The sequence below is a fragment of the Malaclemys terrapin genome, chromosome 2, assembly GCF_027887155.1.
Source record: "Malaclemys terrapin pileata isolate rMalTer1 chromosome 2, rMalTer1.hap1, whole genome shotgun sequence".
Classification (NCBI taxonomy): domain Eukaryota; kingdom Metazoa; phylum Chordata; order Testudines; family Emydidae; genus Malaclemys; species Malaclemys terrapin.
This window is the reverse complement of record NC_071506.1, coordinates 227,837,511-227,861,042: the sequence shown is the minus strand read 5'-3', so window position 1 is coordinate 227,861,042 and position 23,532 is coordinate 227,837,511. Positions and strand designations below refer to the sequence as shown.

Below are 23,532 nucleotides of genomic sequence, written 5' to 3'. Positions count from 1 at the left end.
CCTCCAGTGTGTCGATGTCCCTGAATAAGGCCAGACCCGAAACAAGAAGAAATTGAGGATAGAGGAGGGTGAAAATTATCCTCCAAGGAGGTGTAGATCTTGGACCATGCTGGAGTGTGGGTTGTACTGTAGTCAGGATTGGCAGATTTGGCACTTCTCTGGTTATGGAGGACATTGGTTCCTTTTGGGGACAAGTTGGAACTAGCACAGAGTCTAGTCTAGAGCTCTTAGACTGTGCCAGTGGGTGCCAATCCTTTGGTTTATGAGTGAGAACCAAAGTCAGCTTTGAGGGATCCCTACACCTTTGCACCATACTCTCATGTTGAGGAAGTTTAAAATGGGCCTAAGTCCTTAGGATGTGCCTGCGAGGACTCCCCTGACTTGAACAGAGTCAGGGAGGGGTATTTCCTTCTGGGGGCAGATTTTGGAGAGGACCTGTCCTTTTGCTTCTGAGAGTGCCCCTTATTCCTGTGAGAAGCTCTGGGAAAGAATTCTCTGGGCTTAGGAATCATAGCCTCGGCTCCTGAGCCTGTGGCTCAAAGGGGCACTCCCCATCAACTGAGCCCAGTGTACAGGGGGGTCTCCCCGGCCCAGATCCAACTGGGGTCTCATGGCCATCTCCATAAGATGCTTTCTTAGTCGGAACTCTCGACTTTCACAGGTTCAGGAAGGGAAGGAATAGCAGATGCTACACTTAGTGGAGATGAGAGCCTCACCACAGCAGTAAAGTCAGCTCTGGTGTTCATTGCTCGCTGAGAAAAAATGTGCCAGGGCCAATGAGGGGTGAGACCGTGAGGGTGAAGATGGGCTGTATGGCACCATAGTAAAAACTGAACAATGTTTCATGACCATTTTATTAGATTTAACTCATGTTTTAAAACCATCATACAAATTAAAGGTGGCTACTCAAGCCTTCTATGAAGCACTACATCTACATCCTTCTTGTTATAATTTTGCACAACTCTGTTAATGAACTTCTTGAATGCAATGCGTTCATTTTTGGTGGCTTCTCGTGTGTCCAATACTTCCATTCCTTCAATTGATAGGCTCATTAGTTCATTCACATGATCAGGCAAAAGGTGACTTCTTTCAGACCACAAAATTCTATTCAGTGATGAAAAAGAACACTCAACTGTAGCTGTTGTGACTGGGAGTAGCAAGAGATGAATTCCTACTTCTTTCATCCCAGGAAACAGCATAAAGATTGGGCCGAGCCACTAGTGATGATAAAAAAGAAGTTGAAATCAAATCTTCATTCATTCATTGTATGCTATTCCACTCTGTGTTCAAATTCTCTATTCTGTCCTGAGCACATGGCAGCCCCATTGCTGGTAGTGCCTCACTCCACTCAATTGTTGTTGTTTTATAGGACAGGGATCTGTAAAAACTACGTAATGGTTGAGTAGAATCTAGAAGTTGCTGTTGTAGATTTTTAAGAATCAAGTCTGTGTACTTTTTCAGTTGTCTTAACAAACACTTCTTGTCCTCTTCACTTAAGGATTCAATATAAATGCCTTAATTAGTCAACTTCTGACCTGAAGTCTTTGCTTCTTCCAGTACATTTTCAATGGATAGCTCTCTGATTGATCCAAATGTAGCTTCTATTGCTGGACAAAGATCTACTACTGTTGTAGCAGATGCCTGGATGGCATTGTTTAATGACCCAAGTGGTTTCAACAGTAGACTTACAAGAGAGAGAATGGCAATAGCCTTCTCTGAACATAGAAGCAAAAGTAATCCACCAGCCTCACTACTTAGATCCATTCCATCTTGGTGGATACTTTCCAAAGCCAGTAATAACAGCTGGAGTAATTTTAGGACAACAGCCAAGGATCGCTCATGAGAAAGGCAGAGGGTTTTCCCAAGTTGGACTAATTTGAACTTCAGTCCCAGTGTATCTTCTATATTTTCCAAGATATTCAGTCTTGATGGACTCTTGCTGAAAAAAGAATATAATGAAGACATTAAATTTATAGCTTTTTTAATGTCTTTTGAAGAGTCTGCAGCTTGTACTAACGCTAGTTGGAGTACATGGCCTCTGCAGTTTTTATAGGAGAGATTAGAGTTACACTTTTCTCTGAGCAAAGCTTGTACTCCACCATGTCTTCCAGAGAAGTTTGCAGCTCCATCAAATGCATAAGCAGCTATCTGTTTGGGGTCCAATTGACAAGCATTTAACTCTTCTAAGATGTGGGATGTCACAGATGCAGCCGATGTGTCTTTTATAACTTGAACATCTAGAAATGCATCTACTGGCCTATCACTGACATCAAGATAACATACACAATGATTTAATACTTGATGCCCATTTGCATCAGTGCATTTATCAGCCATGTATGCAAATTTTTTGAATGTGGTGAGAAAGTTCTTAACTTTTTCAACTGTTGAGACTTCCACTGTTTCACCACATGCTTTAGCTAGTCAGTTGAGTTTCTTGCAGAAAGATAGCAAGCATTTGCTGGTCTTGTTCGGAACCAGTGTTCAACTTCAGGATAAACAAGTGACAATGCACTTAACGTTGGCCTCCATTTTGTAGTGTGTGGTATCTCTTGCTTAAATAGAAAGTATGATGCGACAGCCATGTTTGTTCGCATGAATTGTGCTGTGTCTCCAGCATTCTTAACAGCCTCATTAACACTCACCGGTGTTGTCCTTGGTCAGGGGAGACTCAGGCCATGTCTACACTACCCGCTGGATCGGTGGGTAGTAATCGATTTATCGGGGATCGATTTATCGTGTCTCATGATAAATCGATCCCCGAAGCGACGCCCGTACTCCACCTCAGAAGGAGGAGTAAGCGGAGTCGACGGGGGAGCCACGGCGGTCAACTTGCTGCCATGCGGACGGCCAGGTAAGTCGAACTAAGATACTTCAGTAGCTGAAGTTGCGTATCTTAGATCGATTCCCCCCTAGTGTAGACCAGCCCTCAGAGTTCAGAGGTGCTTTCACATGAGTTCACCTCCCAGGGTGGGGGGCAAGAAGGCACCTTGCTTGTTCCTCCAGCTGCTCACTGTTCGCTCTGGCCACTGTTGTTCATTGTGCCACCGTTCACTCCATCGCTCTGTTGCCAATGTCCCTGTGCAATCACCTTCTGCTCCCACCTGCCACTGTGACCTCTGCGAGTTGGTCTCTTGAGGTTCTACTCAGCTCTCAGTGATTTCAGCTGAGTTCTCAGTGCGGGAACCTTGCTGCTAGTGCAGGCTGGGCCATTTCTTCCACAGAAACACTGTCCCACAGCAGGTCTAAGCACTTAGACCTGATTATCAGTGATTTCAGCTGCAGTGGTCACTTAACAAAACAAAAGACTATCTATGGAGCCTAATCAGCTCTGTCTTTAAACAGTGGAGAGGGGCAGGTCAAATAGTACTTGTGACTCAGGCAGGCCATCAAGCTAAACACCTGTCCCCACCCTCTCTCTTGATGCCCTCAATCAGCACAGGCTAAGTACAGTTCTACTGCCCTTTACTCATACAATAAGAATAACAACATTTCATCCCCCCTTCCCCTCACCCCGCATTCAAGTGATTTGTATCCGAACCCCAGCCAAAATCTATCACTTGGGCAACACAGCTCTGTGTGCTGGATACCTAGGTAGATTAGGTGTGCATGTAAATACAATCTGGTCCTGAAGCCTTTCCCCCAGCTCTCAGCTCATCACTAGCTGTCAGGGAGAGCTCATTTAGACTTTGCTTACAAATCATAATTTGAAATTATTAGGTTGGCCAACGTCACCGAAATAAATGAACTGACATTGTCACAAAAAACAACAGCTGTATAAGGAAGCTAGTCTATGTTCAAACTTTTCAAATCTATTGTATTTTTTCAGATACACGTATTTTATCATACATTTTATAGGCTTTTAAAGTGTGTATTAATGTTTCAATTTCAATCCAAACAATCACTAAATTGGCAACACTGCATGTAACTAGTTCACAAAACTGGGGAGGGCGGTGTTGGGGAAATTCGGGGGGGGGGGGTGTAGGGAAATCCCTGGTTTCATATCCATTACCACCCACTGGCTGAGGAGCTCTATCTAAACCAGGAAGCAATGCAGGAAGTTGTCTGAGCAAATAAAGGACTCTCTGGCTGGCTGCTACTAGGGACCCTCCTGTTTATCTTACTCCTGGGCCCTGTCTCCCCACCTGCTCATGGTTCCTGTCCTCCTATCCCAGACTCCTCTCTACTCCCAGTGCCTACTTTAGTTGTGGTGATGAATTGCCCTGCATTTTGTGATTGAAAAAAATATAGAAAACTTTGTTATGTAACATTTATCGTCTCATGTAATTAATTTTGAGAATGTCAATAAATATTCAAGTATCAGGGGGTAGCCGTGTTAGTCTGTATCCACAAAAACAACGAGGAGTCCGGTGGCACCTTAAAGACTAACAGATTTATTTGGGCATAAGCTTTTGTGGGTAAAAAACCTCACTTCTTCGATGCATTCACTCCATGCATCTGGTGGGTAAAAAACCTCACTTCTTCAGATGCATTCACTCCATGCATCTGAAGAAGTGAGGTTTTTTACCCACGAAAGCTTATGCCCAAATAAATCTGTTAGTCTTTAAAGTGCCACCTGACTCCTTGTTGTTTTTAACAAATATTCAGTACAAACTGTTCCTAGAATTATGGCAACTTGTACAGTGTTGCCAGCTATTGTGATTTTAATCACAAATCTTGAGAAAGAGGGGGGGTTTCTTAAAGCCCCAGGCTTCTGGAGTCAAGTGATTTTTGTGAAAATCTCAGCTTTACTTTTAAAAATTAAAAGTACCTTTCTAGCCTCTGTGGCTATGGAGGAAAGCCTGAAAACATGAACTGAGTCTGCCCTAGAAGCTGAAAACACAGATGGCAAATAAAAAGAAGACAACATTTATTTTTCTGAGTTTCTCAATTTTTGGGGCCTGACTCATGAGTTTTAAATGTTTGGGGTTGGCAAGACTACTATTATAGCCTCATTACAGGATACATACTACAAAGCCAACAGCGGTCTAGAATGAGTAAACCAATGGGATTATTTGATTATGATTTCAGATCCTGGATGAATGGTGGAATACACAAGATAAAATTTGGTTGATCTAGTGTGGGGGCGATAGTGAGTGGAGGAAAGACTGTGAAGCAGGGCCGCCCAGAGGATTCAGGAGGCCTGGGGCAAAGCAGAGGAGCAGTGGCGCTTGTACTCACCCGGTGGCGGTCCGGGTCTTCAGTGGTATTTCGGTGGCGGGGGGCCCTGCAGTCGCTCCACGTCTTCGCCAGCTCTGAAGGACCCACCGCCGAAATGCCACTGAAGACCCGGAGCAACTGAAGGGCCCCCCGCCGCCGAAATGCCGCCGAAGACCCAGACTGTGGCTGGGCCAGGGCTCGCGGGGCCTGGGGAAAATTGCCCCACTTGCCCCCCCCTCTGGGCAGCCCTGCTGTGAAGAATCTCTTTCTGATAGTGCACCCATGCAGAAGCAGTGGAGAATAATAGCTTAGTTCCCCCTTGAACTCTAAATTGTGCTCTACAATCTCAAGAGGATGTAGTAGCCTGCCTTGACTTCACGATAAGACCCCCAGGCCCTTGTACACTTACTGCCATCTTGGGGAGAAGGGGTAAGGAGTACATGCCATTCCATTTTGGAGAAGTAGTAAGGAGAACATTCCACTAATCCACTTGAACTGTCCTGCCTTGTCAAGATACAGGAGTGTCTGTACATTTTTTCTTACTGAATCCAAACAAAGGCAATGAAAATTTTTGCCTAGGTAACGATTGTAGGATGAGGTATGTGGAGGAGTCATGTATATTTGCTTCCTTTTTGACCTTTAATGACTCTAAGAAGATATAGAAAATAGCTCCATTTAATTCATCTGAAACCAAGGTTAAATTTAGAAAATTATAATTAATTTTTTGAAAAGCTGTGAAAATCTCTAGCCTCTCTCATACTTTCATCTGATGAAAAGAACTTCTTGCTGTCCTAAACTGTGTCAGCAGCCAAGCCAAAATGACGCCATTCCTTTAGTACTTCAAAATATTGTAAATTTACATATTTCTAATTAAACAATAATAAAGTTTCAAAATAAGACCCCAATCCTGCACACTTACACATGTGTAAAAACTTAAGTAAATGTTTGTAGGATCAAGGACTAAAATTATAGTTTTCTTTTCACTGTAGACTTAAACCAAACTTACATTCCCAGAAGCAGCTACCAGTTAATGTTTATGCAGTCTCTATTCCAATGTATCATTTAAAAATGAACTTTAAACAGATAAATAAACACAATTTACTAGTATATAACCACTTGATTGCCAAACGAGGGCCATATTGCAATACTTCAACTGAATTTTATATACATAAAGAATAACATGAAGAATGAAACGTTAGGTAATTTATTTAGCCTACAGCTGTTCTGCATTTTTTTTTAAAAGTGTCCATCTATAGCAAAGAACGGGAAATTTTAATTTACGATGCTGATTGCTCTGCTTAGCTCACTTTGACGTAGATTACTGCTTTTACAAAAATGTAGACCAGCTGGAGGGTAAACAGATCTTCTACGTCTTAATGTTTCATGCTGATCTTTAACTATATGCAAAGCAGCATAAAGCCCAAGCTCTGCAGCAGCTGGGCCTGGGCAAGAGGTGGCCTGCTGCTGCCTTCCCAGCCGGGCTCTCTCTCAGGCACAGAGCAGCGACCAAGTACCCAGCATAAGAAGTGGCTGGTCCCGCCCCTTCCGCTCCCGGCCCAGGATGGCTTCCAAGGGCCGAGAGTGCCAGGAGGCAGGCACGGTGAGAGAAGACAGATCCCCTCTCCCTGCCTCATTGCAGGCCAAGCAGAAATCAGGGGGTCCGACACTTGACTCCCGTGCCCCGCCTATGCATCGACTCCGGTGGTACTGGTCACCACCTAACTTCCACTTTGCATAACTTGTTTTATTACTAAGGGTTTCATGACTACACCGAGTTGTGCTGCCATAACTGGGTTTTATTATCAAACCAAGCAATCTCTTCTTTAACGCTTTCACTCTTTAACATTTCCACACCCTGAACTGTTTAATTCCCTCCAAACTCCTCCCTCTCTTGCCTTAAATCACTTATCTTCCACCATGATGCATTTATCAGCTGATTTTGGCAGCTCTGAGTTTACCTTTGTGCTTTTTCGCACTCATTCTTTAGCTACAATTACTGTTTTTGTCCATGGCCACTCACAGGCCTCACTCTTTAAAATTTCAGTGGCATTCAATAGACCTCTGTGGTGCTCTGCCCCAGAGGATAGATTGCTACCCGTTCACTCTGGGGGTTTAGAACAACTGAAATTAGTGTTTTTTCCTACCGCTGTCACCAGGATGTTGGAACTATTATTATTTATGAAGGGTATTACCACAGACACTAATTTAACCATAAATTCCTTTATTAAATCCAGAGGCCGCATAGTATTTGTTCAATTGCTCTGAATGGGGTGGGGCCTAAATCATAAGCAATTTGCTATATCCAAACAGTAACAAAACATTTATAAATATCAGGGGGTAGCCGTGTTAGTCTGTATCTACAAAAACAACAAGGAGTCTGGTGGCACCTTAAAGACTAACAGATTTATTTGGGCATAAGCTTTCGTGGGTAAAAACCTCACTTCTTCAGATGTAAGTATTTGATCAAGACACTTACAAATGAGCTAAACTCAGGGGTGCCTAGGCCCTTATTGGTCAGCTCTAACTTGGTCAGGCAGATATTAGCAATGAACTCTTTAGGGATTTACAGATCTACTAGCTGCTGATCATCAGGGAGTGGAGGCAGAAAAACAGCAAAGGGAATGTGATGAGACAGTAAGAAATGTGCCATTCAGCACTATATGCTTAAAATTTAGGAGAAATGAGAGTCAGTGATTCCGTCTTCGATGTTGCAATAGCTTTGCAGTTTCATCTATGGAATTTGTACTTAAAAAATCAGTTAGTGTGGGAATGCAGATGATGGATTGGCCAACAGTAGCCGAGGTTTAAATTTCCCTTGAAATCTCTTGCCCTCCTGGGAGATGTTTGTCTATCCCAATTGCATTAGCCCATGTACTGAGTTTTCCAGGCAAATTGTTATCGTCACTGCTTTTATGGAACCAGTAGCGAAAGCAGTTTTAAACTATGGAAAAAGGCTAAGAGATGATGAACTGTTTTATCCCAGTCCTGATACTATTGAAATCAATGGCAAAGATCTCACTGACGTTAGTGAGTCTGTCCCTCTGTAATCAGTCCCTGTGTAATATTAGTTTTACAGATACATTTTCACTCTGGTATACAGGGATTTAGTTCCATTAACATTTAGTAAGTCCCATTTTATAAGTTCCAAATACCATTTTGAATAGTATTCCCATGTTTTATGTTAAAGACATACTCTAAATTACCATAATTATCTACCTTAGTAGGAAATTTGAAATTTCTGCCTGGCAAGTTAAACCAGACATGAAATGAGTAGACTCAAAATTGGTCTGTAACATGGATAGGACTTTATCTTAACAACCATTTCTTAACCCTTCTGTATGCAGGTGACGAGAGAAGCACATACTGTACATTTCCAGGTAATGCAAAATTTATTCAGTAAAAAAAATCTACACACCAGAAAGGATCTACAAACAGCTCTTTCACCTACAAAATCTCTCATGAAGCCACCTTTTAAAAGAAGTCTAACCCTCTACTCCAGCTCTGGAATAAAATATACTAGCCTTAAAAATGCATTGTGAAATCAATGGTATTCAATAAAAGAAACGGATACCTACTTACAATTAATTGTTTAAGAGGGATTCAACCCCACCATTGGTCAGATCAGATGCAACAAACAAAAGACAGAGGAACAGAGAATTAGAAGCATGGCTGGCATTACCATGAGGCGAACTGAGGCGGCCGCCTGAGCTGCCAGACTGTGGGGGGGCACCACAATGTTCTACACTCTACCACTAGGACCCAGAGTGCAGAAAATTATGTCTGCTGCTGGTGCATATGTATTCTCTCTGCTCTAGAAGCACAGAGATAGTGGAGTGCTGCGCTGGAGGAAGGAGGGCACAAGAGACATAACAGGCAGTCAACTGAAGTAGTAGAAGCCAGTTAAATCCTTAAGACGCTGATATCTTCCCTCACTCAGGACCTGCTATCAGCCAGCTTATTTGTCCCCTTCAATTGAGTGTTGAGAGCCACTATAGCTGGCACAGAACAGTCATGAGTGAAAGAAGAAAACACCCCTCTGGGGCAGCATTCAGAAAAAGAAAGAAAGCAAAGGAAGCTTTTCTATCTAAGCAGGAAGGAGCTCTCCTGAGATACATAGACTCAAATGTTCACGGTGAGCCTTCTGGCCCCAGTGAGGATGTGAGTGGTGAGGAGATGCCTGATCTTCCAGTTAGTCAGAGTGCAGGTGACCTGGCAGCTACTGCAGCATCCATAGCTCCATCTCAAATGGATGTAACCATGCACATTCCTGAAGAAAAGTGTAGATCAGAGAAGAGTGTGGTGGAGGTGCAAGAAATGGCTGCTGCTGAGTTTAGTTCCTTAAGTCTAGATGATCCAGGACTGTGGACCCACTTGAGCAGTAGCCTGAGGGACTTCCTTGTACTGCATGGGCCATAGCAAGTGAAAAACTTCATGTTCCCCAAAGACAATGAAAATAGAAGTTTCCATCCAATACATTACTGACGTGAAATCCCCAATGGCGACAAAGTGGAGAGGCCATGGCTTATGTACTCAAAAATCCAGAATGCTACCTACTGTTTTTGTTACAAACTCTTCCAGTCTAATGTTCCAGCCACATTGGGTTCTACAGGAACAAAGGACTGGAAAAATCTGGCTAGAAATCTGGCATGCCATGAGAACGCAGCAAATCACCAGAGAACATTCCATACATGGAAAGAGCTTGAAAAGAGACTAAGGTGAAAGACCACTATAGATGATCAGCATCAAGAGAAGATTGCATCAGAGTCTCTTTACTGGCAAAATGTTCTGAAAAGGCTCATTGCCATTGTGAGAATGTTTGCTACCCAAAACCTAGCACTATGTGGCACTTCAAATCAGCTGAATATGCCAAGCAATGGAAACTTCCTTAAAATTGTGGAGCTGATGGCTGAGTTTGATGCTGTACTCCAGGAGCATCTAAGAAGAGTCACCACCCAAGAAATGTACACACACCACTACCTTGGAAAAACAATTCAAAATTAGAATCATATAGTTACTGGCAACAAAAGTCAAACAGAAGATTGTGGCAGATCTGAAGTCAGCAAGATATTACTCTGTTGTTCTGGACTGCACACCTGACATCAGCCACATGGAACAAATGACTTTAATGGTGCGTTTTGTAACAACAGAACCTAGTGAAAATGTCCCTGCAATGGTGACTGTCAGAGAGCATTTTCTAGAATTTATTGACATTGATGATACTACAGGAGCAGGTGTGACAAATGTGCTTCTTAAAAAGCTGGAAGATATGGGAATTGTGATAGGTGACATGAGAAGTCAGGGCTACGATAATGGTGCCAACATGAGAGGAAAGAACAGAGAAGTGCAGACATGGATCCGAGAGTTAAACCCTCCAGCTTTTTTTGTCCCATGCAGTTCTCATTCATTGAACTTGGTGGTCAGTGATGCAGCATCAGCTTCTACTGAAGCTGCTGAATTTTTTAATGTAATTCAAAGCATCTGTGTATTTTTCTCTGCATCAACTCATCGATGGCAAATTTTGAAGCAACATCTGGGAACATCCTCTCTGACACTGAAACCACTGAGTGCCACATGATGGGAAAACTTGAGTGGAGGCGATAAAGCCTATCAAACATCAAATTGGGAAGATAGATGATGCCATGGTTGCCATTATGGAGGATAATGCTATGACAGGAACTGTTCCTGGGAGAACAGGGGCAGAGAGAAATGGAATCACCAGAAACATACATAACTTCAAATTTCTGTGTGGCTTAGTGTTGTGGCATGACATACTGTTTGAAATAATCGTTGTAAGCTAGGACTCCAAGGTGTTGACCTTGATATATCTGGAGCAATGGAACAACTGGACAAAGCAAAGTCATACCTACAGCCTTACTGGTCAGATGAGGGATTTCAAAACATTCTGAAGAGTGCACAGAAGTTCGCAGAGGAACTTCACACTGAAGCTATTTTCCCACCCATTCAAGAATACAAGAGTCACCGAAGAAGACGACATTTTGATTACAAGGCACGGGATAATCCCATAAGAGACTCCACACAACAATTCAAAGTTGAATTCTTGAACCAGGTGCTAGATTGTACAATACAGTCAGTTGAAGAACGTTTCATGGAGCTCAAGGAACGCAGCAGTATATTTAGGATGCTGTACGATATTTCCAAACTCCTCACTGTACCTGACGAAGACCTACACCAGCAATGCAGGGCACTAGAGACAGTGTTGACACATGATGACATGCACGATATTGATGCGAATGAACTGAAAGCCCTTTCAAGATACATTTCAGCAGGATCAACTCCAAAGGCTGTTCTAGAATATATGTGCACAAATAAGATGACCACCCTCTTTCCAAATGCTTTTGTTGCTCTGCGCATACTTCTAACACTTCCTGTAACAGTTGCCAGTGGAGAACGCAGCTTCTCCAAGCTGAAGTTAATAAAAACACAGCTACGCTCCACAATGATACAAGAGAGGCTGGTCAGCCTTGCAACCATCTCAATAGAGCATGAAGTGGCCCAGACTGTGGACCTTCAGGAAGCAGTTCAAACCTTTGCAACCAAGAAGGCACGGAAAGCACCACTTTGATTATTCAAACAGATAAAAATGCCGGTGTTTACTATGCAGACAAGAAAAGTTACATTTGCTGTTCAGGCATTTGAAAGTTAAGTGTTACTTACAATTTTTGAACAAGGCATTTTAAGTTGTTAGTTCTCCTTTACTGTGGTAAGTAGCAGAGCAGTACCATGAGAGGAGTAGAACAGGAAGAAGGCAGAATTGAGGCCTTTCAAAGTTTTGGCCCAAGTGAGGGGGCATGGGGGCGTCATTTGAGTTCCCCGCCACAGGTGCCAAAATGTTGTGGGCTAACCCTGTTTAGAAGTTAGTTGAGAGGAATGGACACAGGCCATAAGCAATATGTATGTAATGGTAAGATGTAATAGGATCAGATAGACTAATTTTTTTGTGCATCACAAATGATTTCTTATGCTAAGCATTATCGCTTAAGCCACAGTATTACTATCTCAAGTGGCACAAGGAGATTACTTCTTTGCCTCACACTCTGTGGAGATGCTCTTGGGTTCAGGCTTTTGGGGAGGTTGAAGTTACTTTCAGGAAGCATTTAACATATTCCTGACATATTCTGCAAAATTCTGCCTCTTGGAATTAATAGCTAAGTCCTTGTTGTCTGCTCATTGCATGGCAGGAAGGTTCTTTTTGCTAATGACAGCTGAGAAATGCATGGGTTTCAGACATGCAGCTCCCGGAAAAAGCCTGGTTGTAACAGAGCTCCAGTCCTGCACTTTCATGTGCACTTCATCTTTACACACAAGTAGTCCCCAGGAGGTCAATGCTCAGCTCACACACTTAAAGTTAAGCCCAAGCAAAAGTATTTGCAGAACTACGGGACTAACAAAAGCTAAAACTTATCATTATATTTTGATAGGAGCTGGAGAAATCAAACGAAAAATACTGAAAGAAACCTCAGTGTCTTGAGTTGTTTCAGAGTAGCAGCCATGTTACTCTGTATCCATAAAAAGAACAGGAGTACTTGTGGCACCTTTGAGACTAACAAATTTATTTGAGCATAAGCTTTCGTGGGCTACAGCCCACTTCATCGGATGTATAGAATGGAACACACAGAAAGAAGATATTTATACATACAGAGAACATGAAAAGGTGGAAGTAGCCATACCAACTGTAAGAGGCCAATCAATTGAGATGAGCTACCATCAGCAGGAGAAAAAAAACTTTTGAAGTGATAATCGAAATGACCCCTAGAAGGTGTGAGGATAACTTACCATGGGGAAATAGATTCAATTAGTGTAATGACCCAACCATTCCCAGTCTATGTTTAAACCTAAGTTAATTGTATCTAATTTGCATATTAATTCAAGTTCAGCAGTCTCTCTTTGGAGTCTGTTTTTGAAGTTTTTTTGTTGCAAAATTGCCACCTTCAATCTGTCACTGAGTGGTTAGAGAGGTTGAAGTGTTCTCCCAATGGTTTTTGAATGTTATGATTCCTGATGTCAGATTTGTGTCCATTTATTCTTTTGCGTAGAGACTGTCCGGTTTGGCCAATGTATATGGCAGAGGGGCATCGCTGGCACATGATGGCATATATCACATTGGTAGATGTGCAGGTGAACGAGCCCCTGATGGCGTGGCTGATGTGATTAGGTCCTATGATGGTGTCACTTGACTAGATATGTGGGCAGAGTTGGCATCGGGCTTTGTTGCGAGGATAGGTTCCTGGGTCAGTGTTTATGTTGTGTGGTTCCTACTTGAGATTGCCCTGGTTATGCAGCCCAGGATCACATTAGCTCTTTTGGCACAGCATCACACAGGGAGCTCATGTTCAGCTGATTATCCACCATGATCCCCAAATCTTTTCCAGAGTCACTGCTTCCCAGGATAGAGACCACCGTCCTGTAAGTATGGACTACATCAGTGGTTCTCAACAGTGGCGGATTAATAATTTTGCCGCCACTAGGCCAGGAAATAATTGCCGCCCTGGCCCCGCCCCAACTCCGCCGTTTTCCCGCCCCCATTCCAACCCCCTCCCCAAAGTCCCAGCCCGAACTCCACCCCCTCCCTTCCCCTATTGGATCCCTTCCCCAAATCCCCGCCCCCACCTTTTCCCCCACACGTGGCGTTCCCCCTCCTCCCCCTCCCTCCCTGCCCCGCGAAACAGCTGTTTCGCGGTGCAAGCGCTGGGAGGGGAGAGAAACAGGACGCGGCAGCGCCCTTGCAGAGGAGGCGGAGGTGAGCTGGAGCAGGGGGGCAGGGTGTGGAGGGGAGCTTCCGCCCCTGCAAATTTGCCACCCTAGGCCTAGGCCTTGTCGGCCTAGGCAATAATACGGCGCTGGGTCTCAAAGCCGGTCCCCTGCTTGTTCAGGGAAAGCCCCTGGCGGGCCGGGCTGGTTTGTTTACCTGCCGCGTCTACAGGTTTGGCCAATCACGGCTCCCACTGGCCGCGGTTCGCCACTCCAGGCCAATGGGGTCTGCGGGAAGGGCAGCCAGCACATCCCTCGGCCTGCACCACTTCCCACAGCCCCCATTGGCCTGGAGCGGTGAACCGCGGACAGTGGGAGCTGCGATCAGCCAAACCTGCAGATGCGGCAGGTAAAAAAACCAGCCCGGCCAGGCCTGTCAGGGGCTTTCCCTGAACAAGCGGCGGACTGGCTTTGAGACTCACTGGACTACCTTCTTTGTTCCTAGCTGTATACATTTTCATCTAGCCGTATTAAAAACACACATTGTTTGCTTGTGCCCAGTTTACCAAGCAATTTAGATTACTCTGAATCAGTGATGGGTCCCTTTCATTATTTACCAGCTTCCCCTCTGCCTTTTCCCCACTCCCCACCCCCACAGTTTGTGTGTCACCTGCAAACTTTATCAGTGATGATTTTATGTTTTTTTTTTCCAGGGCCTTGATAAAAGTGTAAATATCATTGGTGAACTACTAGCTATCTCCTCCTGGAGCCCCACTTTGGATACGCACATTCTTCTTTGAAAGAAAGAATTGTCAAGTCAGGCTAATCCTCTGGTAAGCAGAAGGAGGCCATGACGTCTGCTAGTGGGACAGAGTTTGCCTTCTAGTGAGCTATTGTCTTGAAGGACTACAGGAGAGAAGTGACGAGGTGAAAAGTGATCATGGCCAGGTAGATAGTCACATTTATCGATTAGTAAAATTTTCAAAAGCACCTAGGTGACTTAGGAGTCTAAATTCTATTTTAAAGTGAGTTAGGAGTCTAAGACACTTAGGTACTTTTGAAGATGTTTCCTATAGGTTAAAAAAACCCTATCTGACTTGATACGTAGATTGGCTCTGGGCATAACTATATGGTAACCGCATGTTCTTCTTAGTATTGTCCTTATCCTCCCTCCCTCTTTCTTTCCCATGGACCTGACCCAGAGCCCACTGAAGCCAAGGGGAGTCTTTCTATTGAATTCAATGGGCTTTGGATCATGGCCATTGCTTAACCTTACAGGGGCGCTGGAACAATTTGTATAGTGGGGTGGCTGAGAGCCATTGAACCAAACTGTAAACCCTGGAGATAACAGAAACCACTTCATGCCAGGTGGTGTGGCAGCATCCCCAGCACCTCTAGTTCCAGCACCTATGTAAGCTTATGCCTTAATTTAAATCGTGAGCTCTTCTAGGCAAGGGCTCCTATCTGGATCCAAACTTTCAAGTTTCAGGGATGTTTAGCTCCACAGATTGGTTCAAGCCCTCTCCAGTTGTGAAACTGTCCCTGTCTTTTTGGCATATTTATTTTTCTAGTTCACTTGTCTATACTTCCAGCTTGCCATTTTACCCCAGCAGCTTTATGGCAAGACACAAAACTTACCAAAAGTGTCACCAAAATAAAGATTCATGTATAGGACTGGGTGGATGGGGGAAGTGAATGGAGTCTGAGACTCTCAGCACCAGTACTAACAGAAACATGTAGTGCCAGCTTTTACTGGTTTTCTACTTGCATTGCAGTATACAGCATAGATCCTTAGTTCATAGGAAACTGAATCTGTTTGATAAATATTAATAAGAACTGGCAGTGGTCATGGTGTTTAAATCTTTCAGTTCCACATAATCATTTATATTCATCTGCAAGAACACTATAGCTTGTTTAGAAATAACATTAAGAGCCAAATTGGCAATGAATCTCTACTAATTCAAGGATGAGATGAAGGATCAGACAGTGGCACTCTTGCATTAGCTCAGCTGACCAGTGGTAATGGGGAGCAAGAACTCTTCAAGGAGATTTAATATATCATTTGAGATCTGTAGTTTATCCTTTTATGACATAATTGGACTGATTTTATTATACAGTAGCCAAAATAATTGTATGTTTATGAATAGTTAGTTACATGTATTAAGATTTGTTGCATTACTGCTTGTTTAGAAATTTTTGTATAGGCATGATGATAAATAGTTCAAGTTAAGTAGAGATTTAATAAACTGTGGTGAGTGTGGGAGGAGAGTGGGATTATTCCAATTTTTTCCCTTTGGACCTCCTCCCTATACCACGTGAGGTTCATTCTGAAGTCAGTAGGAGTTTTGCCACTGACTACAATTGGAGAAGAATCAACTCATTACATTAGTTTTACAGTACATTATCCCTGTTTTATATCAACTTCCCCTACACCCAGGGCCGGATTAACTTTTTGTGGGCCCGGCCCCAAACATATTTGTGGGCCCCCATTGGGGAAATAGGGCATGTGATGGGGGGCAGTCTGCAGAGTGAGGGGCCAATTGGGAGCAATGAGACGCAGCGCAGGAGGAGTGGCCCCACTTAGCCCAGCACAAGGGCACTGTTTACAAACCCCAGACTGCTAGACGCACATTGGCCCGCCCAGCCCTGTGCTGCCAGTGCCCCTTCCACACTGCGCCCTGCCCAGTGCCCTGCCCTTATGCCAGTGCCCCCTCACCCAGAGACTTCCCCCACAGATCCCTATGCCCAGCACCCCCTGCCTAGAGACCCCTCCCACTTACCTCCCACCACAACTGCACAGCACCCTGCACAGCATACCCCCTGCCCAGCTCCCCCACCCATAGATCCCCTACTGTCCAGCACCCCCCTCACAGTCCCACCATCACAGCTGTACAGTGCCCCATATTCCTGAGGGAATTCTGCATCAACTTCTGTGCATAATATTTTAAAATTCTGATTTTTTGTTTATAATAAATAAATGTGGAAGCTCCACCATGGCAGTGGGGAGCACAGGCCACTGGCTGCATGGAGGTGGGAGAATACCCTGCAGCCTCCCCCATCCCCCTGGGACAGGGACTTGGCAGTGAGACTGAACCTGACCCTGACACAGCACAAGGGCCATGCCTGCCCCAGAAACACCCTGGGGCCCTGCCCCTTTTGTGCCAGGCACACACTAGGTGTGGGCAGGGAGGCTCAGCCCAGCAGCAGGATCCAAGTGCAGAGAGACAGTGTGGGGGGATCCAGATGGGGGTAAGAGGGTTCTGTGGGGGGAAGTCTGGGGACAGGCAGCTCAGTGGGGGATCTGGATGCAGGTGCAGGGGCAATGGGAGTCTGCAGGGGGGACCAAGTGAACGTGGTTGGAGCTCAGCGGCCGGGGGGAGTCTGGGTGCAGGGGAGGTGGGGTTGTTGTACTTAAAGTACTGCACAGGATCTTTTCAGGGGGAATAAGGCAAACACCACATTCATTGGTAATACATGCATCAATCAACACTGTATTATATGCATATGATCTATATTACACTCATGCACTCACATACACACACACAAACACACTCCATCTTGTTATTGTTGTTACCAACTAGTTGCTCCCCTTAACTTCACTGGCCAGGTGAGTTAGATAGGGGAGGGGTGGAGCCGGGCTTCTGCCAATCTGGATCAATGCTCTGATGTTGACAAGACCCAGGGTCCTCTGCAAGACACCTCACATTTATAGCAGCTTCCCTCTCATGCAAATCTATACCAGATTCAAAATCTGTGTCCATTGGTCCTTTGTGCTGCTTCCTTTTGGGTGTTGTTCGAATACTGTTCAAAGAGGGTGTTTCCAAAAGAAGGTGCTTGATTCTAAACCACACCACTCTGCCAGAGGCCGTCAATATGTCTGCCCTTCTTTAGTGAGCCTACTTGATAAGTTTGATTGTCCTTGGGTCTGGCTTCTATCCCCTCTCCAACTAGCTGTCTGGAGGTGCTTGCCTTCCACCCCTTGCTCATTCACACCTCATTCATTTAACATGCCAATTGATTAAGGGAGTGTGGGGAGGGGGAATCTTATTCTACTCCGAGCAAAAAGACATTTTTCTTCTACTTTAACTATCCTTGGGGGCTATAACATTATACCAAGGCTTAACACAAAGTTTTCCATAAGTTTTTCCGCATAGGGATCTGATACAAAGTTCCTATATCAAAGGACTTGATACAAAGTTGTATGAAAACAGCTTAATACAGGGTTATATGAAGAGGCATAATACAAAGCCATATGAAAGTTAGAGGTTATATATGGATAGGCTTAATACAAGGTTATATAGAGAGGCATAATACAAAGTCATATGAAAGTTATGTGAAGATGCTTAATACAGAGATTTATCTAGAGGGTTCATTTGGGTGGGGATGTAGGTGGGTGGGGCTCAGTGGGGAGGGTAGGTGGTTGGGGCTCATCGGGGTGGTACAGATACAGGGGAGGTGGGGCTTGTCAGGGTGAGGGTTTGATGGGCCTGCTTAACAGGGAAGCCCCAGCTGCTGCGGGAAGGGAGCAAGCTGTGAGAAGAGGCAGGGGAGGGGGAGCTTGGCTGCCCCACTGCAGCAGGAGCCTTACTGCCAGGAGCACCAAGCTTCTGCCCCCCGCAGGAGAGAGCAGGGGGCGGAGAAGAGTGGGCCTGGTCGGGGCCCCCCTGGAGTGTGTGCCTGGCTCCATGGCACCAGTAGCTCCATGGTAAATCCGTTACTGCCTACACCTGCCACTGGTCTTTCACTCTTGTGTTTACAGAATATTCATTCTCATTATATATTTCCAACAAAACGTATTAAAAACACCCACAGATTTGCCCGATAAACACATAATGGGAAAAAGAAGTATGAAATCAGTTTTACGGGATGGTTAAGACAGTAGCAATTCTAGAGAATCTGAAGAACGATTTCCTCCCACACACACATATCAAAACAATCTGGTCTGTTTCTTAGTAAGGCTGCTATAACATGTGATGCCAGAAAAAGCAATTTTTTTTCTCCCTTAACAATTAGAGGCTCAGGATTCTGCAATGAATCCCAGCAAGTGAGAGAATGGAGACAGTTCTTGCGATATCATCCATCTATGTGCTAAAGCCCATTTTTAAAGGTCTAATTTCCAGAAATTATGGTTCATTCTAATAAAAGTTTTAGGTTTTTTTAGAGGACCCTGCAGCCGTGTCAAATTTTCAAATTAGGGTCAAATTTTCAGTTGTGGGCTCAGCTTGCAAACCAGCACTGACCATTTTTTGTGCCTGCAAAACTCTGGGCTTGATTCTCCTTTCAGTTACACAGGGGTAAGGTCAGGAGTGATTCCATCGGAGTCAGTGGAGTCGCACCAATGTAAAAACTTGTCAGAATGAAGACTCAGGTCCTCTCTGTACCAGTGGGCTTTTACACATGCAAATCAAGTCATTCTATCTTTTCTATCTCAGTTGTTGTTAAGGTGCCTATTACGGTGGCAAATGGGCTACTAATTACTCAATTTGCATGCCCACTTTCAAGTGTACATGCAATTTTGCAGATGCATTCCTGCAAGAGCAAAATTTGAGTTTGAGATCAGCTGAAAGGTTATCTCTTTTAGAGCACCAAAATACTGACTTTATTTATTTACTTATTATTTGTATTGCCCTCTGAACCACAACCACAAATCAGGGCACTGTGCAAACAGATGATAAAAAGATGGACCCAGAGCTGGCTCCAGGCACGAGTGGAGCAAGCACGTGCCTAGGACGGCACATGCTAAGGGGCAGCATTCCATCCATTCTTGGGGCGGCAGAGTCTGAGCGGGTTTTTGTTTGTTTGTTTTTCTGCTTCGGCAGTTCAGGTGGCAGCAGTCCAAGGTCCAAGCATTGTTTGTTTGTTTGTTTGTTTGGGGCAGCAAAAATGGTAGAGCCGGCCCTGGATGGACCCTGTCCTAAAGAGCTTACAGATTAGTATAAGGCAGAAAATAACAGAAGGCTACAACAAACAAGCAAGGGGAAATTGAGACAGTAACTGCCCTCCACATTACCTGCCTACTACATTATGAAAAACTATTGAAGATATCCTCTTTTTAAATTGTATAGTTAAAAAGCTTTTGGAAAATTTTACATTTTATAAAATATGGTGAAATTTCACACTGGAAAAATTTCCCATGAGATCTTGCATTTTATGGAGCAAGAAACAAAAGCATCATTTAGCCTCCCACAGAAGTGTATGTAGTTATCAATAAAGCCTTTGTTATTGTTTCATATTTTTCAACATGTCTTACTCTTAAAGGAAATACACAAAACAGGCTTTGCTGCCAGATACATTTTAAAAAAATAATCACCTCACACAATGATTCTTTCTAAGTCCTGACAAGCAGAGCTGACATGATACCAGATAAACAACTTTAGAGTGTGGAATTCCCAAGGTTTGTGCCCTCATAAAATAACAAGGACCAGCTGTTAAGTAACAGCAGCAAGGTGTGATGCCTGAGGCTTTTGAGCTGCATACCAAGTTAGGGAGATCTCAGTATATTCCCACTACACATCATAACTGAATATATATATATATATATATATATATATATATATATATATATATATATATAGTAGACAAGGGGTTTTCCCCTAGTTTAACATATACTTTTAAAACCAGCTCAGAAACTTTTAAACATTCTCTGCATTTTGTCACCATTCTTCCATTTGCACCTCCCTAAAGTAATGAAAAGTCTTTATTTTTAAATGTTTTTCAGCCTACAAATACATAACATCATATAATATGCTAATCGTTTTAAGGCAATGAAAAACAACAAGAATATTCTGGACTTTTCCAGCACCTTTCTGAGAAGCTCAAAGTGCTTTCTAATTCATCAAAGTTCATATACAAGGATTGCAGCACTTGCCATGAAAATGGGGTCATTCCAGCTACATGAAAGGAAGTGAAAAAGAATTTTGTATGTAGGAGAGATAAGTAGGTGGAACATAATTATCAAGTTGGAATTTGCCCAAGATACCAAGGTAAATGCCCTTGCCTTTGCCAAAAGCAAGTTGTCAGGAGCTCTGTTTGAATCTGATTATAAGCATCCTCTGAAACATAGGCGATGTCTACGCTAGTACTTTTGTAGGTAAAACTTTTGTCAGTCAGGGGTGTGAAAAAAACACACCCCAACCAACCTAAGTTTCACTGACAAAAGCACCGGTGTGGATAGCGCTATGTTGGCGGGAGACACCTGCCAACACAGTTACTGTCGCTCTCATTGGGGGTTCTTTAATTATGTCGATAGGCGAGCTCTCTCCCATCAGTATAGAGTAGCTACACAGGATACCTTACAGGAGCGCAGCTGTGCCGCTGTACAGTCTGTAGTGTAGACATACTCTAAGTCTATCTAGGTATTTATATTGCCGTTATTACCAAGGTATCTGAGTGCCTCATGATCATTAATGAATCAGCACCCTTGGGAGGCAGGGAAATATTAGTCTCATTTTACAGCTGAGGAATTGAAGAACAAGGTAGATTAGGTGACATGCCCAAGTTTATACACGAAGTCTGAGTTTGAATCCAGAACTGAACCCAGATCTCAACTCCAAAACCAGTGCTCTGTTCACAAGACCACCCTTCTATAAGGCAATCTAAACCCATGTTGTGGCCTTGATTCAGTAGTAACCAAGAATGAAGCATGACAGCTACCAATATAACTTCCCGCAGAACCTATTATCACCATGTTATTACACCGGACACATTTATAAAGCTCTAATGTGAGACCTTCCTTGGAGCCAGAGATAACCAACCAAGAAGCCACTTCCCAAGGGGAATAGCAAGGCTGTACCAGGCATTTACTGTCATGGAGAAGACAGACAAAAAGATAAGTCTCACATCACAGCCTCAGAGAGGTGATAATCAATTTAATGATTCATAAGCAACATTCGGAGGCCAATTGTACAATGGCAATGACAAGAGCCCCAGTAACTCCTCTGCAATCATAACATCATGACGGCATTGGATTCATGTAAACAACAATAAAAACATCATGCAAATAAACTGTTTTTCAGTTATGTATATCAGCTGTTTTTAAACAATATTTCTCCCCCAAAATTCTATAACACAAACCCTCAACAGATATCCACAGCCTGCAAAATATTATCTACCAAAATTATGCTTTTAATAGCTAAAGCTCACTCAGATAGTGCCTCTGCTTGATGCAATGGAGTTGTACCCCATTTTACCAGGGCTGAATTTAATCCATTGTTGTTGGTTATTACTGCTCTATACAGGGCCAGCCCACAACATTTTGGCACCTGAGGCGGGGACCTCAAATGACGCCCCCATGCCCACTCGCTTGGGCCAAAACTTTGAAAGGCCTCAATTCTGCCTTCTTCCTGTTCTACTCCTCTCATGGTACTGCTCTGCTACCTACCCCAATAAAAGAGAACTAACAACTGAAAATGCCTTGTTCAAAAATGTTAAGTAACACTTACCTTTCAAACGCCTGAACAGCAAATGTAACTTTTCTTGTCTGCATAGTAAACATTGGCATTTTTATCTGTTTGAATAATCAAAGTGGTGTTTTCCGTGCCTTCTTGGTTGCAAAGATTTGAACTGCTTCCTGAAGGTCCACAGTCTGGGCCACTTCATGCTCCATTGAGATGGTTCCAAGGCCGACCAGCCTCTCCTGTGTCACTGTGGAGCGTAGCTCTTTTTTTATTAACTTCAGCTTGGAGAAGCTGCGTTCTCCACTGGCAGCTGTTACAGGAAGTGTTAGAAGTATGCGCAGAGCAACAAAAGCATTTGGAAAGAGGATGGTCATCTTATTTGTGCACATATATTCCAGAACAGTCTTTGGAGTTGATCCTGCTGAAATGCCACTGTTCTCCCATGAACAGTTCCTGTCATAGCATTATCCTCCATAATGGCAACTATGGCATCATCTATCTTCCCAATTTGATGTTTGATAGGCTTTATCGCCTCCACTCAAGTTTTCCCATCATGTGGCACTCAGTGGTTTCAGTGTCAGAGAGGATGTTCCCAGATGTTGCTTCAAAATTTGCCATCGATGAGTTGATGCAGAGAAAAATACACAGATGCTTTGAATTACATTAAAAAATTCAGCAGCTTCAGTAGAAGCTGATGCTGCATCACTGACCACCAAGTTCAATGAATGAGAACTGCATGGGACAAAAAAAGCTGGAGGGTTTAACTCTCGGATTCATGTCTGCACTCCTCTGTTCTTTCCTCTCGTGTTGGCACCATTATCGTAGCCCTGACCTCTCATGTCACCTATCGCAATTCACATATCTTCCAGCTTTTTAAGAAGCACATTTGTCACACCAACTCCTGTAGTATCAATGTCAATAAATTCTAGAAAATGCTCTCTGACAGTCACCATTGCAGGGACATTTTCACTAGGTTCTGTTGTTGTTACAAAACGCACCATTAAAGTCATTTGTTCCGTGTGGCTGATGTCAGGTGTGCCGTCCAGAATAACAGAGTAATATCTTACTGACTTCAGATCTGCCACAATCTTCTGTTTGACTTTTGTTGTCAGTAACTGTATATTCTTATTTTGAATTGTTTTTCCAATATAGTGGTGTGTGACATTTCTTGGGTGGTGACTCTTCTTAGATGGAGTACAGCATCAAACTCAGCCATCAGCTCTACAATTTTAAGGAAGTTTCCATTGTTTGGTACATACAGCTGATCTGA

At 43.6% G+C, this 23,532-nt stretch overlaps 1 protein-coding gene across 1 annotated transcript in view; it reads left to right on the top strand.

The window, feature by feature from the left end:
- The first annotated feature begins 2,837 nt into the window (after window positions 1–2,837).
- The window catches only part of IL6 (interleukin 6), a 49,042-nt gene continuing 28,347 nt past the window's right edge, over window positions 2,838–23,532 (top strand). The window contains exon 1 of the mRNA XM_054017633.1: window positions 2,838–2,851. Within this exon, the coding sequence (XP_053873608.1) occupies window positions 2,838–2,851 (14 nt within the window). The remainder of the gene's footprint in view (window positions 2,852–23,532) is intronic.